At 47.3% G+C, this 18,075-nt stretch overlaps 1 protein-coding gene across 1 annotated transcript in view; it reads left to right on the top strand.

Moving 5' to 3' along the window:
• The first annotated feature begins 3,476 nt into the window (after positions 1-3,476).
• PDGFRA (platelet derived growth factor receptor alpha) overlaps positions 3,477-18,075 on the top strand; it is a 35,023-nt gene continuing 20,424 nt past the window's right edge. Inside the window, exons 1-6 of the mRNA XM_039551030.1 lie at positions 3,477-3,728; positions 10,937-10,997; positions 12,368-12,682; positions 15,386-15,649; positions 16,357-16,487; positions 17,828-17,999. Coding sequence (XP_039406964.1) covers positions 10,949-10,997; positions 12,368-12,682; positions 15,386-15,649; positions 16,357-16,487; positions 17,828-17,999 — 931 coding nt within the window. The 5' untranslated portion in view covers positions 3,477-3,728; positions 10,937-10,948. The remainder of the gene's footprint in view (positions 3,729-10,936; positions 10,998-12,367; positions 12,683-15,385; positions 15,650-16,356; positions 16,488-17,827; positions 18,000-18,075) is intronic.

Here is an 18,075-nt window from a genome sequence, read left to right as displayed (position 1 = left end):
ATGAGGCGAATAAAAATAAAGGCTAGGGAGGGCAGGCTGGGCAAAGTTAATTTCTTTTGTCTGGCTGCCTGTCCTCCCGGTGACACGGGATCCCTGCTATTCAGAGCCAAATTCTGTTAAACAAACAAAATAAGGGTATCTGTACTTGTGGAAAGACGGAAAGAAATAAAAATCTAAAAATCTGGTAGAACTGTAAATGTACAGAAGACCTTCCCGCTGGCAGAACACATTTCCCGGAGGTGCTCGGGCCCTTGGCGATCCCCTGCTTAGCTCCCCTTCCTAGGTGAGGCAGCCCTCACCGCTGCGTTCTCCTCCCTACGCGATAGATGTGAAGACAGATGTGAGGCCGCTCTGCTTTCTCCCTCTCTCAGGGGTTTGAGGGGTATCTGCTCCAGGCTGTAGCTGCTCTTCACGCAGGATTCCTGCTCTAAAAGGAAAAAAGGGTGACTACTGACTGCTCCGTGCGTCGCTGAACGTGGGTAACGGTAATTCAACCCAGACATGCCTTCCCATCCAGTCAAAAGGCTGCGGCCCCTCAGCGGGGGTTCCCGCGGAGCCCGGGCCGGGGTACCCCCTCTCGCCTGCCCAGTCCCGCCGGTGGCCGCACAAGGTGGTTCAATAGGCTTATCCAGTTAACCGCTCCCCGGCTCACCCTTGGGAGAGAGCCGCAGGAAAGGATTTATTACTTGAAACAAATTGTGATTTCCCCAGGGAGGGGGATGCTGAGCAGAAGAGGGGGGAAAGGGGCCTCGAAGGCTCCCAGCCCCCCTGGAAGCGTCTGAGAGTGGAAAGAGCCGCCCCGCAATAACCCGAGCCGTCGGCGCGCCCGCTGCCCGGACTCTGACGGCGCCGTGGGCCCGGGGAGGGGGACACACACCCCCGCCCATCCCGGGGGGCAGGTTGGGAGCATAAACAGGCGAGAGCGGCTCTAGCCCGGGCGCCGCACTTTGTTTGAGACGTGCAGCTTCCATCTGTTACCACATAAACACACTCTAACGGGATGCTTTATGCTCCAGCCCTTCGGGGAGGGGAAGGCGGGAGGACAGGGAAGAGGAGAGGTAAAAAATCCCCCCGCCCCCAGCCTGTCCTCTCGCTAACCCCACATCCTCCTCGCCTCCCTGGACGGGACCCCCCTGCACCACAGGGGGCGGGAGGCAGAGCTCAGCAGCCGTCCCGGAGGGTTTATTTTAACTACCACCTCCTCTGCGCGGGACCAATCCATAGGCACCGCCGGCGCTGCGGAGGGGGATCGGCCCGACGACGAGAGCGGGCAGAACCCGGCTCCTGTCGGCTCGGAGCTCCTCGGGCGGCGGGCGTGCGGACGGCGTGGCCCGGCCCTTAGTGTGGGGAAGGGAACGCCACGTCGGGAACAGTATCACCGTTCCCCAGAGGGGTCTCTGGGCTGCAAGACACCTCCGTCCCTATCTCCACAGAGCCGTCGGGCCCCCGCCCGAAGCGCCAGACCGGCCTAGCAGGCAGCCTTCCCAGTCCCCCAGTTTGCAATTTTTATTTTTCGCTGGGTCTTGTGAGATCCTACGTGGAAACCGTTAACGACCTCTAGATAATGATCATGACAAAGGCATTATTCAAATGAAGCAGGTAATTGCAACCAGAAGGCGCCTCCTCCTCTTTCCTTTTGCTCCTTTCTTTTCGCAAGACTGACTCTCGCATTACATCCCATCCTGATGGTGGTTGGCCAGGAATCACCCCGCACCTTAAACCAGATACGCTCACACCGGTACATCGTGGCCCGAGCCCTTCAGGGTCGCCCCGGCGCATAGGCAGTTGACGCTCATCTTCGCGGGGCTTAAATTTGCTAGAACCCGCAATTCTGATCCAAGTTATGATAGAGCATTTCCCTCCACAAATGAAGGGGTTCAGGCTGCTGGGTGCGCTCGCCCTCTCAGATGGAGAGTTCCAGGGTGCGGTGTGGGGTTTTTTCGCGTGTGTTGTTTGTTTGGTTGGTTTGTTTGTTCTTCTTTTTTTTTTCTCTGTGCTTTTTTGACTCACTGGGAGCCTGTTGTTTATTCACAAGCATTACGGTATCCTGTTAGCATTCCGACCAGGGGCTGCTCACAGATCTGACTCCGATGATTTCCTGGAGGAACATGTGGAAGCAATAGCGGGGTTGTGCACTCACCCAAACAGAGGATGCACTAGTGGAGGGCGTGCAAAGGGCCAGGAGCGCCGCCGGGAACCCTGCGAGCCCAGCCAGGGGTCCCTCAGCCTGAGCGCGCATCCATGGGAGTTGGTTCTTGTTTCTGCCTCTATTCTCTTCGGGGCATCTTCGTTTCAGAGGCTTAACTCTCCCTCCCTTAGGAAAGAGAAAAGCCACTGGGTCCTGACTTTTGACTCCGAGAACAAACTTTTGTTTAATACTAAATGGGAGAAAGAGGTGCGGGTGGTGGTGGTGCCGGAGTGGGAAGGAAACGGGAGAAGCCCCGGGACGCGGCTGTGGGGCCGGTGCCCTCCCCAGAAGGCAGGCGGCGGGCAGGGGCCCGCTCCGCTCCGCTCCGTTCCTGGGGCTGCACTGCCCCCTCTCCCGCGGCCGCCGCATCGCCGCGCCCCGCCGGCTCCGCTCGCCTCGCTCCGCACGAAGCCTGCAGCAAAAGGGCGGCAAGGGCAGCTCCCCGGCAGCTCCCTCGGCCACCGCTTATCGCTGGTGATAGCGACGGCCAACAAAGCAGAGATACCCAGTGCTGGCTCCCCGGCGGGGATCAAAGCTCCGTCTGGAGCGTGTTCAAACAGGACGGGCTCGGACGTGCGCTGCCCGCGCCTCCGCCGGCACCTCCGGCCCTTGCCGTGTCCCTGGTTTGGTTATTACTGGGGTCTGTTTGCGCTGGGCAAATCGAAGGCAGAGACGAAGAGAAGAGCGTTCTCGGTCCCGTCGGAGCTGCGGGCTTTGGGGGGGCTGACTCCTGGCGAAGGTTACCTTTCGTTGTGTCTTTCATTCATAAATGTTAGTGATTCGTCTCTCCCTCTCTCTCTCTGTGCCTCCTGGTCCTGGCTGGCTCACGGCCGTCCATCCAGCTTTCTAGCCCAAACCCGAGCTCAGCGGTGTACAAAGGACACGAGGAAGCCGCGAATTCGTTTCCAAATCAAACTCCCCATCCATACGCTCACACTGTGACCGTGGACATCGAACCCGGCGCCCGACCCACCGTCCTGGAGGGTCTGAGGAGGGAAGGCTCATTCATGAAATTGGGAGCACTCTGAGTTTTCATGAAAGTTTTTTGGGTCTTTTTTTTTTTTTTTTTTTTTTTTTTTTTAAATTTTCTCCCCCTGCAGTGCAAAACTCCCCGCTTCCCCCTTTCCTCCCCCTCGCCCCTGCCATATGGCCAACCTCCCCCTCCCCTGCAAGGCTGCTGAAATCTGGAGGCAGAGACTGCCCCCCTGCCTGCGTAAGAGCCTCCCGCCGGCGCGCCCGCCTCCGGCCGCGGGGCTGGGGGCGCCGGGAGAGCCAACACACTCTTATTCTGAAGGGGCCTGAGGGGGGCTTCATTTCCTGACAGCTATTTACTTAAAGCAAATGATTAGTTTTGGAAGGATGGTCTATAACATTGAATCAATTACGGGACGCGGTTTGTGAGACCATTACAGTCGGATCGGGAGGGAGGGCGAGCGGGAGGGAAAGAGCGCGGCTGAGCAGGGAAAGTCACAAAAGACGTGGACATATTTTGGATGTTTTACAATCTGCAGGATTGGGGCTGCGGATTTTAAAGGAGAAGGTAAGAGGTGCGGGGCATTTTCCCCACCTTTTTCTTTTTTACACCTTTTCTCCCGCGTTTTTTTCCTCGTTTATTTTATTAGTTTTTCTTTATTTATTTGTTGGGGGTTTTCTTCTGGTTTTTTTTTTTTTTCTTTTCTTCTTTTTCATTTTTTCTTTTTTTCCCCGATGCTCTGAGCCGAGCGGAGGGCTTCTTCCCGCGAGGCGCAGGCGGCGGGCGCTGGCGATCCCGCGGAGGGGAGTGGGGGTGCGGCGCTGCGCTGCTCCGGCCGTCGGGGTGCGGCGGCGAGCAGCGCGGGCAGCGCTAATGACAAACACATTGGGACGGCGGGGGCCACCGCGCCGCATTCCTGCCGCGGGGGCGGGAGCGACCCGCCGGGGCTCCGCGGGCAGCGGCGGTGCCCGCCCCATTGGGGAAAGCGGGGACGCGCACCGACCAAGTAAGCGGGTCCCCCTCTTCTCGCATCCCTCACTTCCTTCACCCCGCTGCTTTCCCGTCCCTTCCCCCACCCTTTGTTTTTCATCACCTTCCCTTCTTTAGATCCCCTTTCTCACCTCGCTCCCCCTGACCCGGTAGCCTAAAATGTCCCGAGATCCCGAGAGAAGGCACGCACACAGCCCCCGAAAGGCGACCTGATCTCCGTCCTTGCGCGCCCCGTCTTTTTTTTTTTTTTTTTTTTTTTTTTTTTTTTGACGTGTCTCGGTGAAAGGGAAGATGCTGAATTTAGGAAGGGCTGGTACCTGGAGCCTTTCCAGCCTGCAGCCCCTCTCGCAACGGGAACGCCAGCCCTGCCGTATGCCCTGCCGGACTGCTGGACCCCACTGCCTCCTACCCTGGGAAGGGCAAAGTCTTCGCGGCCACCTTTTGGATTTTGTCAAGCGCGGAGTTGCAAACTTGCCAGCCTCTGCCAGGCTGGAGTCCCTTGGAAAAGTCCTAGGAGCAAGTAGGAAACGGCTTTTTGGCTGTCCGCGGCATTGCTCAACATTTTTGGACGCGGATCCCCATAGTTCAGGAACCGTTCCAGAGAACAGGACTTGGACAGCTTTTTCTGGAGCCAGCAGCGACAGATCTAGCAAGGCAGCAGCAGTCCCAGGGCACAGCCGCCAGTCCCCGGGGCTCGTCCGCACCCCGTCGGGGAGGCAGCTGCGGACCAGAGGCGGGAGCGATGCCCTGGCCCCCACCAGTGCCGGGGGCATGTTTCCAGAGCCCCTCGACGGCATTTTCGGCGCGTCTCTTGCCAATGTTCGAGCTCCCTAGCGCTCCTTCGGGGCCTGAGTCTGCACTCCCGGAGCGGGCAGCGCATCGCCTCGGCCCTTATGTGGACCTACGAACCCGTTCCCGGGACTGCGGGCACATCGCTCCCTCTTGGTCCCACAGCTCCAGGCGGGGCGCAACCTCTGTCCCCCGCCGGGACTCCCCCCCTCTTCAGACCCCGTGCCCTGGGGCTTCGTGCTTCGCCTGACGGAGAGGGCTGGAGAAGAAGCGTCGGGTCGTAGCACCAGCTCCGTAGGGAAATACCTCTGCGGTTTGCTCCTCTCCGTCTCCCCTAACCCGTTTTTTCTTTTTCCCGGCTACCCCTCATTAGGAAAAAAAAAGAAGTCTCTCCAGTTTGGCAAAGGCTTTCCTACTGTTTCCCAGACAAACAGCGAGGTGGCTGGGAGCTGCCAGGTTTGCTCGGTGTCCCGAGCAGCCTTTGATCTGCAGCGGCTACAGCCGTCGGGCTGCGCCGAGGGTGGGCGGACCGAGGGGGAGCCGCGGCAGCGTCGCTGTCCCGCTCCCCGGGGGCTGCCGCCCGGGCTCCCCACGGGCCGGCAGGGTCTGTCAAGCGCCTGCAGCCTGATAGGGGCTGGAGAGTGTGAACGGAACTTCGCACCATCATCCACACCCGAGTCCCGACTGGCTGCAGGTCGCCGCTGTCTCCCCGACGGGACGCACCAGGGGAGGCAGGGTGGCTTGTTATGCTCTCGACATCTCCCAGGGCCGATGCAGAGACCAGCTGGAGTCCCAGCTCGGCTGACTAAGCTCTGTGTCCTTTGATGGGACAAGAGACAGGATCAAAGCAAGGAGACAGGCATCAAAGATTCCTGTCATCATCTCGTCAAAATCTGAACTGTGGAGATCTGACTTTTAACTCTGCGTGTAGAAACGCTAGGGAAAGATCTCCCAGCAAGGGACTTCGGGTTTAGCTTCTAGTTAACAATGAGCATTTTAGAACGGACCCTCAGCTAAACAGTGGTTTAGCCAGCCTCAAAGCTTGGGGAAAAAAAGTTTGAAGAAAAAGGAGACCTCACAAAACACTGGGATTTAGGAGTCCACAAGCAAAACAGCCCTCCCAGCCTGCAGGCACTCTCCTGCTGCTTTTAAATGAGATCCCTTGTTCTGGTACTCCTCTCCAGGCACTGAGGGGCAAGGAGGTGTGCCAGTCCAGCTGCCATCGGACACTGCGGCCATCTTTGCTGTTAATAGTTTGTTATGTACGGGAAATCTTCATGTGGCTCTGAGGGTAATACATAGGTATTAGGTTTCAAGAAAGCAGGAAGCAATAAATATTTTAATAAAATACCTCTCTTCTGTACTACAGCATTGGGCTGGAATTGAAGTAAAGTATATATAGACAGAAAGCCTTGCATAGCCCAGACCTCGCAGATTATTTGCAGCTATACTAGTTGGTCTAAAAATGAGGCTGAAATGTATAACTTTATATGATCCTTGCCTTGCTTGCCTCCTTATTTCATCAGGACTACAATGGAACCTACTTTTGCACGTGAACTCTAAAATTTTTAATAGAAGATGTTTCCCTTTCTTCTTTTAAACACTTAAAGACAAAGGAATGATTTCTGAGAGGTGAATTTTCCTGGTGGTGGCAAAAGTTGATGATAATTAAAAAAAAAACAAGCAAGAAAGCAAGCGATCCTTTCTCTCCCTCTTGCCTTGCTCTCCTGCTTGACTCACCACTTTCAAGCCTATAAAGCTTTGCATGGGCACCCAAGGGAAAAGTTTGCAATAGCTAGGCTTCCTAGTTCTTGTGGTCAACAGAGATGGATATTTTTTTCCTTACAATGCTTCTTAGTGGTTGAGTTGGGATCTGAGGTGTTCTTTGATTTGATTCTGAGAACTGAAGGAAGATGTATTACTTGGAAGTGCCAGGGGTTTTGTTTGTTTGTTTGTTTGTTTTTCCTGTTTTCTGGGACAGTCTGGAAAACCCTCCTTTGATCAAGTGGGAAAATTTAGGCTTTGCAATTCCCCCACCACCTTTAGATCCTAGACTGAGGAACTCTGCCCTGGAGGGTTAGGCTGAAGAATTGGGTTTGAGCAGAAGGCTCATCAGGAGGCAGCCATCGCTATGTGTCCTGCAGAGCCCAAAGTACTCACCAGGAGCCCAGCACTGGCCTATCCTCGATGCATGGTTATTCCTTGGGCTTTTCTTGATGCACGGTTTTTCTATGTACAGGCTATGCTGGATTCAAATATTTGTAAAGGGATGTGAAACAAGCTTCATTTTTGGAGAATATTTATGCCAGTCTTTTTTCATTGAAAACCGTTGAGCCTTTCCCCAGCAAAACCCATCAGACCCACATGTTAGTGCTGCAGGGCAGCGCTGCTCTTGTGGAGAGCTGAGTTTGCAGTTCGGGAACTGAGAACCAAGAAATGTTTCAGGAGGTCCTGTCTGAACATTCACATTCAGCTGGTGACATATACCACAAGAAAGAAATGTCTTTTCTTGGGCTGGCCGTAGCTCTTCCTAGAAAAGATCAGCTTTCCCAGAAGGACAGACTGCCACTCTGACAAAATCACGACTGAAATTACCCAGCCCTCTCATAACAAGGATAATCATATCATTATGTGCCAAGATTTACAATCCAAATACTGTCCTATCACTTATGTAAATACAGAGGAAATGGGACCAGGGTTGGTGTGTTGTTTAGTTTTGTGGGTTTTTTTTCCTTTTTTTTTTAATCACATGAGATTAATAATGTAGGAATTTTGAATTTTAAGTTGATCCAGGAGACCCAGTTTAGACTGCTACGCTGGAGACGAGCGTTGCCTTTTGCCGGACAAGGCATGTGGCTCGTTAATGTGGATCAACATTGCCATCGTGTGGCCACGAGGGTGAACTGCAGTGGCTACGTAGCTGGCAGGAAATCAGCCCAGTAGCCTCCGGTGCTCCGGTACATGGGCTGATTTTCTGTCTTGAGAGAGGTCTTCGGTTGATTCATAGCAGTATGAAAATAATATATACCCTTGGCTCTTTTTGGTCCCCCTCCGCTCTTTCTCTTCAGGTCATGTAGAGCACTCACCTAGGAATATCATAATTTTCCAAACATATATTTCCATTGAGTTTCTGAACGCTGATTTTACCTCGTCTTCTGCACTGCAGTCAATGAAACCTTCCTTTATAGGAAGCCAGTGCTTACCAGTTAGTGTTTGGAAAATTGACGCCTGACTGATAACAGTTCTTCAGAGTTAGTTTTCTGATTTTTTTTTTTTTTTAATCACTAAGGCACACAAGAGAGATATCAGGATTTCAGTCAAAACCTTTCAAAATCTGTGTAAATTCAATGACTGTTCAACCCGGGGCAAAGCCCTGCAAGGAGTTTTGCAAACCCCTCAGGGCATCACCTAGCTTTTACTATACACACCCATGTTTCTATTTTAGCTAGCAATGTCCTAAGTATGCAAGGAATTAAGGTTGGCTCACACTCACATTGTATGTGTCCTGTTAATACTGAGTTTCAGCTTGCATAAACCTACTGGCTTCAGCAAGGCTACACCAAGTTATGGATTGATAGACTAGTGTTAGGAACTGAATCTTATGTGTTTATCCAGGGCTGAGATTTGGACAGTTGGGGACAAAGAGAACCTTTGATTTGATTCTGAGAACTGAAGGAGGGTAAAAGAGCTAAATAAGTGCATACAAAGGTGTATGCGACTGTAAATAAAGAAAAACCAGGATAGGTGTAGCTGCTTGGTGTTGTGGGAATGAGCAAACTCTCTCCTGCCCATAAATGTGAAATTGTGCCTGTAGTAAACCTTGAGTCTAGCATGGATGTGTGAGGGTACGCTGGTGATGGCACTAGCATTCTTAAGTCAGATCCATGATGTAACTAAATTCAGTTCAAATAGGTTTTGAATACAGATGATGGTGAATCCTTAGTATATTATTCTGTCTTTCACAGTGAAGAAGTGTTGCTCCGGGTCTTGATGAGATTAACGGGTCATTGAGGAAAGATCAAAGCTCTGGGTTGTGAAAGAAGAGCCAGATGGAGAAAGCAAATTTAGTTAAGACCTTGAGTTTTTAAACTGCAATGCTACATTGAGACACTCATTGATTTCAGTGTCAGCCCAACCAAGACAGCAAGTTCAAAGTAGCGCTTTGGAAATGCCATCACCTGTATTTACATCACTGGGCTTCAGTCCTCACACACACAGCTCTGCAAGTCCACTTCAGCAGAGCTTCTGGTGTGCAAGACACGAGCTAGCTTTGTTTTTTCTTCTCCTGTGCTGCATCACTTGCACTGAATAGTCTGGCAAAACAACACAAAAGGGGGAGAGATTTGCCTTTTCAGTGAGAAAAGGGAGGGAGCTTGGCAGAAGTGGGGTAACATAGTCTTGTGGATCTTGGGAGATTAGGAGTCAAATCAATAAAGCAGACCATGGTAAGTCTTTAAAGAGTTACAGAGGGTTACTTTATTAGAAAAAAATGCAAGATACAAATGTGATAAAAATGAGTAAGGAGGCCGAAACCGAGGGAATTATCAAAGAGAGACAGATACATAAACATATGGCAATTACTGCTAATTGAAGAATTAGGCAAAATGCCTTGTCTCTGCTGGAACATTGTTGGCTGAATTTCTGAAGGTGTTTGTACATGTTTTTGAGGCAGGTAGTCTTCTAATCCTGCTTCTGAGACCTTTATGTTTAATTTGAGTTTCAAATTCTTTTGCTTTGCAAAGCGGTGCTGTCTGCTCCACCCATTGCAGGAGGAAAGCAGGACTAGATCAGAAACACTCCTTGACATGTTGTAAGCATTTTGCTCCCATATGGCACTGCCACAGTTGTAACAACTAGACGCACCTATGTGCTTTCCTATCTCAGCATCAGGAACTGAATACCAGAGGATGAATAGAAACTCTCCAGAACCTTTGAAAAGTAGTCCCTGTCTTGGCTCATTGTCCTTTATTTCACTCCTTGGTCAGTGTTTCAAATTAGGGGCTCTTCTGTGCAGTGTTTTTTAAATATATATTGGATTTGGGCCAAATCCAGTTGCTATTAGAAGTCACCAACAAAACATCTGTTGGTTTCAGTGGGAGCAGGGATTGTAGGATCTTCTCCTTTAGAAATTACCTAGCATGCTGCTTGAGGGTTTTATGTAGAAATGTCATTACATGGCACAAAAATTACATAGATGCTGATTGCTATTGTTGCCTCTATAAGACAGATGCTTTAGGATTATATGTTTGAAAGCTGAAAAAATTGCATGGGATCTATGACTCTCTGCACTGTTGGGAAAAGAGATGCTCTGTGAATGGCAGTGCTGGCCTACAGTCTGTCATGGATTTATTTCATTAGAAAATTTCAGCATATGTTTTAAATAGCATGTCTCTCAATCAAGGGAATTCTTGCTAAATAAGCAATAAGCACTATTGTATTACATTGTATTCTGTAAGCTATATATACACATATGTACAATGGCAAAACAAAAAGATCACTCTGGGTTGTACTATTTGTAATTAGAGTAGCTTTAAAATGTGCTTTTTCTCCCATAAAAGCTGCTTGCAGCTGAAAGGTCAGAACTTACTGCATGAAGCTGTTACATCTTCATCAATGCTTGTGAGGGTGCTGCCTCTGTGCAGGGGCATTTCTGTGGGCTCAGTCCCAGAGGCTACAGTGGGGAGCAGAGCTGCTTGCAGACTGTTTGAAAGGGACAAATCTGGACTTGGTTCCTTACACTGCCGGTAGAGGGAAGGGGTTATGGTGTCTCGTCTGCCTGTCATCTGTCTGTGGCCACACGCAGCTCGTGGGAGGAGGTGACACGAGTCTCACTGGGCTGTGCTGTGAGTTGGGGTGCCTGGGCCATTCCTCTTTGTGGCACCATGTGGAGTGATGGGAAGCTGCCCTTGGGCACTGCAGAAGAAGAGTCCTCCTAACTCTTATACAGTTGTCAGTCCATTGACTCTCTCTCTCTTGCCTTCTTCTTTCTGTTTCAGTTGTTGGTAGCTATGGGTACTTCCCCATGGACGTTCCTGATCCTGGGATGTTTTCTCACAGGTAATGTTCCTCAGTCCTCTAATCCTCTCCACCCCTAATTCTTCATAAATCCATATTCAAATTTGCATTCATTCTGCCCACAATAACAAATGCCACATGGTTGCCAGCTGGCTACAAACCTGTTTTTTCTGCTTTTCCCTCTGGTGGGCTATGACGAGACCTACTGAGAAGGCAGTACTTTTGCTGGCCCATATCGGCCACTTTGGCGCTCCTGTGCTGATATAACCTCCCACCTGACTTGTCTGACTGTGCAGGGAAAGTGAGCCTGCCCACCTTCGGCTGTCCCACACCTGCCCCACTGGGGATTCTTCAGCAGTGGTGCAGGAGAGGCTGCCTGTGTGGGCTCCCCACATCCTCCCACGCCACAGCACCGCACTGCACTCGCCGGGGCTGCTGGCCCAGCCTCCCAACACCTGCCAAACAAATGGTGATGGGAGGGCAGGGCAGGCTTTTCCACAGGGTGCCAAATATAGAAAGGGCCTGTAGAAAGAGGTAACTCTGGGCAGGAGTGGAAAATGGTTTCAAAGACAGTCCGGATTCCTGGTGGCAGTTTATTGCAGAGAGGGCCAATTTCACGCCATGGGCCTAAGTGTTTGTTTATTGTACAGGTCATTCGGGGGACTGAAACCACAAACATATTTCCTTGGTGAGTTCCTCATTTTGTAGGGTTTGGATCCTCTAATTTTCTTTCTGAGAGTTGGACCTGCACCAACCCACCTGCAAATTACCTAGACTTGCAATCCTGAGCCTGTAATTGGAGATTGTGTCTGAAAACCAGTGCCATCTACAACATCTAGTTCAGTGAATTGCAGTTTTATTTGGCTACAAGCCTTCTGTACATTTTGGCTAGAGGTAGACCTGATGTAGAAGCTCCTGCTCTGGCCCTTTGCAGAAATTGAAGTCAGACGTAAAATGCAAGTGTTAGTCTTGGGAAGTGGTTTCCAAATTTCAGCTGTGAGCTTGCTTGAAGGCTGACAGGACTTCTGGTTTCCTAACCATGGTTGCAAGGAGGTGTGACATACCTTCGACTGAGCAGCGAGGGTGTGGAATTCACTGGTCTGCAGTAGAGCTGTGTACACCTTTGGGGCTGGACAGCTGTGGTGTCAATTGGGAGCTATCTCTAACTTCACTTCTGTCTGTCTTTCACCTCTTGATTTGACAAACAGAAGTCAGCAAGCAAACACTTAACATTTCAAAGGAAAACCATTTGCTATCCCTTGGGCAAAGCTCTGGCTTTTAACAAGGGCAAATTTCCTGGTCTGAAATAGTCAGAAAAAAAAGCTCCTCTGGATCCTATTTGCTTCCTTTCACATCCCCATGCTGAGGCTGTTTTGTGTATTCACATGCTATTCATTTGTGTCTTTTTGCAGGACCATTCATAACATTTTGCCAGCTTCCTCTGCCAACTATTGTTCCCAATAGGAATGAAATGGTGGTACAGCTGCATTCCAATTTCACACTCAAATGCTCTGGAGACAGTGAAGTGAGCTGGCAGTACCCAGTGACCGAGGGAAACCACAGGATAGATATTAGACACGAAGAAAACAACAGTGGCCTCTTCGTGACAGTGCTGGAAGTAGGAAATGCATCGGCGGCTCATACAGGCTTGTATGTTTGCTATTATAACCACACACAAGTGGAGGATGGGGAAGTGGAAGGGAAGGACATCTACATCTATGTGCCTGGTAAGTGGGGGATGCCACAGCTGTACCTGGAGGTTGGGGTGGGAGAGTTGAACCATGGATGTTGAGAAGACGTGTGTTGCTGGTGACAATTTACTGTTAGAGGCAGAGAAATAACCCCAGGGCCATTTCCTAGTGTGTAAATCAAGACCAGCCCCTCTGAATCTGTGGATATGTTCTTTCTTTCTATTGGTTTTCGCTTTTTGATAAGAATTTTATTTCTTAAGAAGAATGATGAACTCACTACTTTAGAGCTGAGGCCTTCTGACCATCAGGGCCTGGAGAGTAGACCTTGGTGGCCAGGTCAGCTCATCTGTGGGAGCATGTCCAGCCTTAAGGTTCACCTGGCTCCCAGGTGGGGATTAACAGAAATGTTAGTCTTTTCAGGGGGAACTTGGGCAGATATCTTGGGATGTGTACTGACCAAACCAGTGCCATGTATGATACTAAAGCTTCTGCCAGATGAGGAAGGCCATATCTTGTTCTTAACCTGCATTATGCTTGAACTGAGAACTGGAAAAAACTCATGTGTGCACAGGGTCTGGGAAGAGTAAAGCAACGGAGATGTCCTGGGGGTGGCTGTCAGAAGGAGGCGAAAGAAGTGTTCTTGCTGGCCAATCTGATGCAAGATTAAACACATGGTGTTACTATGCAGTGCCCTGTAATTTTCAAGGCAAACACAGCCTTCCCAAGCCCTGTGTTGCATTTCTCTTTAGTGGTGGAAAACTGTTGGACTCAGAAGAAATGGCATCCCTTCTTTTTGGAAGTGCCTATTTCCAGCTTTGTTCTCCCACCCCCTTGTTCTGACTGGAAATCTGCTTAAAGCTTTCCACGATCTCCATGGGATGAAAATCTTTATTGTCATAGCTGAGATAGGCACCAAAGGCTGAGCCACGACTGACTGCTTTTGTAAAGCTCTGTCTGGATGCTTCCTCGGCATTGGCTGGGCTTCAGGGGGTGAGGGTCACAACTGCAGGGCCAGAAGAGATCAGGCCACTGGATTTGCAGTAAATATTTTGAACAGGAAACAAAGGAGAGAAGAAGAGATTGCAAATCATCCTGCAAAACTGCAGTATGTTCTGAAGGAGAGGATGTCTGCAAATGGCAAGGAAGATTCTGGAAGGGCAAAAAGCCAGGAAGCAATAACAGGACTTGTTTTAAAGGGTATTTTGCAGTGGCATTAAGTTTTTGCTGTTGACAGTGTGTGATTCAAGGACAGTGATTCTTCCAAGACTTTCCCTCCATTTGCCACAACAAATGTAAAGTGTTTGTGCTCGTTCTTGAAGCAAGATGTTTCAGCAGGGGCTGCCAGCTTTGGCACATATATCTCAATATCCAAGCAGCTCTAACCAAATAACCCGAAGATGTTGTTTATGTAAAGCAGTCTTGTAACTCACACAGTGAAGGAACATAAAGGAAAGAGATGGAAGATTTCTTCAAGAGGACTTTTTGGTTTGGTTTTCGAAAGCCTCTAGACGTCAAGCCTACCCGATTTGCAGGGCAGAGACACCCTGTAATTTTTTCCACTTGCTAACCATCAAGATGTCATAAACGCAGAAACATATCCTTTTCTCCAAATTATAGAGAATGTCTCTGTTTCCACTATAAACTTTGTCTTTACAATTATTTTTCCTGCAGTGAATTAGGAGGGCAATGGGTGGCAGCAACCCACTTTAGCCAGGGAGGATTACGTTGAGACTTCACACAATATCCTATTTTCACTAACAGCACATAGAAAACCAAACTAGGTGAATCCTGTTTCTGTTTTAAATTACAGTGGGAAAATGAATACATGGAGTTGGCAGAGTTTTTGGGATGGAGTGCTGTGTTTGGAATATTGCTACAAAGAGCCTGCCAGTGCAGCAGAAAGTCTATTGTTGGAGGGATTTGGATTGCTATTTATTAAATTTTATTATAAAGCTTTGCACAGAAGCTTCAGGCTAGCAGGGATTATTTGTTTATTCTGATTGGCCAAATGGAGATGATTTGAGAGCTATGCTTTTTGTGCATAATGTTATGCAATTATGTTTTAAACTCAGACTTTGGATTGGCTGGGTAGGAAAGTTGGCATGTATTTTGTTGACTTTGAAAGAAATAAAACTACCAGGTCCTTGTTTGCTTTTTTTCCTAGTTGAATACTATATTTTGAAAACCACACGCTGTGACCATAATTAACTATGTCTCATAACTGTAATGTTGGACATGTTAGAAATACATGAAGATAAGTACCTTGAACTATTTTTGATGAAATGTGGCTTTAGTGGTGTTGAACATAAACAATATGAAACTGACTTCTACTTTTTTTTTTTACTTGGAAAGTGTTTGGATTTTTTATTTTATTTTTATTTTTACCCCTGCTTATATATTGGTTAGGAGACAGCTACTAATAAGAAATGGGAAACAATCTAACTTAAAATGATGTGACTTGTGATTAACATATTGGGGAGAGGATCTTTTGTCCTTTTCATTCTGCATCCTGAGTTGTCATAAAGGAACCCAAGCCCTTTCCTGTTTTCTGCTTAGGAGAAATGTCTCATTACATGTCACATGAAATAGTTAAAATGAGATACCACATGAAATTAGAAAACTGGGAGAATGAACTATGCAAGTTTCAGTTATGACTTATAGGTGGTCATTGATATCCAATCCTTGTACGTGGACTTGCTATAAACAAGACAGTGTAATATTACCTCTTGTTTTTTACAGATCCAGACATGCCTTTTGTTCCTTCTATACCAGAAGACCAGTTCATCTTAGTAGAAGAAGGTGATCCCACAGTAATCCCTTGTCGGACAAGTGACCCAGATGCTCAAGTGACTTTAGTTAACAGTTTAGACAAGTCTGTGTATGCTTTATATGACACCAAACAAGGCTTCATAGGGAATTTTCCTGCAGGCTCATACACATGCAAAACAATGGTTAAAGGTGTGGAGTTCAAGTCTGATGAGTTCCTCATCTATATTATAAGAGGTATTTATTTCTGTTCATTTTTTAAAAAAGAAAAAACTGATTGTGTTCTTTCTCCACACTGTAAGAGCCATATTAGGACCAGCATCACAGGGTTATATCAGATATTTCTCTAATGATGAACTCCTTGCTCCTCTGGCAGGTACTGCCAGTTACTTAGTTGCATGTTTACTTAAAATTTTCATGAGAATAACATGTCCCTAACTTAATCTTTTCTCCAAAATCATTGCAAGAAAAATGTTTTGTAGTCCATGTATTTTCATCCTATTTGCTGAAACACAACTTTAAAGGCTGGTGTTTCCCAGTGGCTTTGAACTGTAGACCTTTGGGTAGCCTGAAAAACATAATGATTTAATTATTTTGAAAACATTTTTCCTGGCCATCAAGGAATTCTCAAAGACTCTCAAGGTCACTGATTAGCAAAAGGGGAAATTGCTTTTATACCCAATGCCTTTTTACAGGGAGATTTGAGATAGGAACTTCTAATTGAAATTTTATTTGTGGATAATTTCTTTGTGGGATTGAACTCAATGCCTGTACAGTTCATGCTTTAAATACAAATTGTTTATATTAGTATAGATCAGCAGTACTTTAACTGAATTTTCAAGGTGATTCCTCAGTAGAGGAAGTGAAATGGATATCCTCTGAAACAGCACCATGTGAAAATTGCAGTCTTTTAAAAACTAAATGAGATCTCTCTCTTCCCTTAGCTACTTCACAGCTGCCTGTTGAAATTGAAGCTCTTAAAACTGTCTACAAAACAGGCGAGACCATCGTAGTAACTTGTGTGGTCTTTGACAATGAGGTGGTTAATTTACAGTGGAATTATCCTGGGAAAGTGGTAAATATCTCTCTTTATTTCTTTTTCCTCAGTGTTTGTACTTACTTATTAGGCAAGCAAGTGGGGTTGTAAAATATTCTCTCTTATCTGAATGAGGACAGCTGAGGAGACAAAACCAAGTAAGTTCTTTTAATTTTAGGTTACTGTAAAAGAAAGTCAGTCCCAAAAGGTAAATTTGCTGTTAGTAACTAAGCAAAACCTGAGAAGAAGTTGAGGTATGGCTGAGGAAGGAATGCTGTCCCTCAGGTCTTGTGCTGCTGCAAAAAAGAGAAATGTTGTGAAAATAGAAAGATCTAGGTGTGTTGGACATCTGAGTAGAGCTCTGCTTGCTACTGAAGGTCTGAAGCTCTAAAATGGCTCTCTTAAATCCTGGTTCTTGAGGATAATAAAGGACAATGAAGAATCAAGTCTATAATCTTAAGTGTTCTTCATTATGCAGGTGTAAACTGAAATGAGTCTTACAGTCACTGTAATTACTAATGAGAAACATCTAGTAAGAAAATCTTAAAACTTTTGTAGAACCCTGAAATCTTTCAAACTGGTTTAACATCCTTTTGCAGTGAAAACTTTTATTCAGTGAAACTTGGCTAGGGCCAGTTCCAGGCAATTTCAGAGTATCCCATGTAAAAAAGTCTGGTTGAAGGAATGGTATAATTGAAGTGTACCTAGCTGTTACTCCAAATCCCACCTTTTATTGAGGTAAGTTACGAGCCCAAGAGGAAAAATTATTTAAGCAAGTTTTGTTTTGTTTTCCATCTTACACATCAGTCTAGTCTCTGCTATATACCACCTTTCAAAACTAGCCCCAGTACATTTTTGTACTAGCCTCTCATGATAACATGGTCCGTCATTCTTACCATCCCTTTACTCTCAGGAGTTTTCTCCTTGTCAATAAATTATTCTTGTTTTGAGAGGATGCAGAACGTAGCATCTAGTAACTGGTTACTTTTTGTCTGGTGAAGGGGATAAAAATTAATCTTACTTCATGGGCACTGAACAAAGGGGAGTCAAGCGTCTTTCACATCTGAGGAAAAGGTAGTGCATAAACAGTGAATCACTCTTTCAAGTTGCTTACCCAATTTTTCAAAGGTATTTGTTTCGTGTGAACAAAATATCAGCTCTCAACCTCCTCAACCTTCTGTGCCCGCCCCCAAAAGGGTCTATTTATAGGCACAGCTTTTCTGTTGTGGCTGAAAAAGGCATCCTTAACTGAGTAAACAAGTCTTCTGCAACACAGGATTTAGATGGTTGTTCTCATTTCAGGGGTATCAAAGATCCTCAATGATGTGCTTTCAGTTCAGTTACTTAAGCAAGGTTTTTTTTCCTTCTCCAAACTACAGAAAGAAAAAGGTCTGATAAAACTTGATGATATCAAAGTCCCATCGCAGAAGCTGGTTTACACCTTGACCATTCCTGAGGCATCAGTGAAAGACACAGGAGATTATGAATGTACTGCTCGGCATGCAACCAAGGAGGTTAAGGAAAATAAGAAAGTAGTCATTACAGTTCATGGTATAGTCTGATTTCAGTGTAAATTATTAACACATTGGAAAACACCATTCTTGAAAAATGTTGCATAGTGTTGTTT

The sequence above is a fragment of the Corvus cornix genome, chromosome 4, assembly GCF_000738735.6.
Source record: "Corvus cornix cornix isolate S_Up_H32 chromosome 4, ASM73873v5, whole genome shotgun sequence".
Taxonomy (NCBI): domain Eukaryota; kingdom Metazoa; phylum Chordata; class Aves; order Passeriformes; family Corvidae; genus Corvus; species Corvus cornix.
The sequence above is the reverse complement of the archived record's forward strand: the minus strand, read 5'-3'. Positions and strand labels throughout refer to the sequence as shown.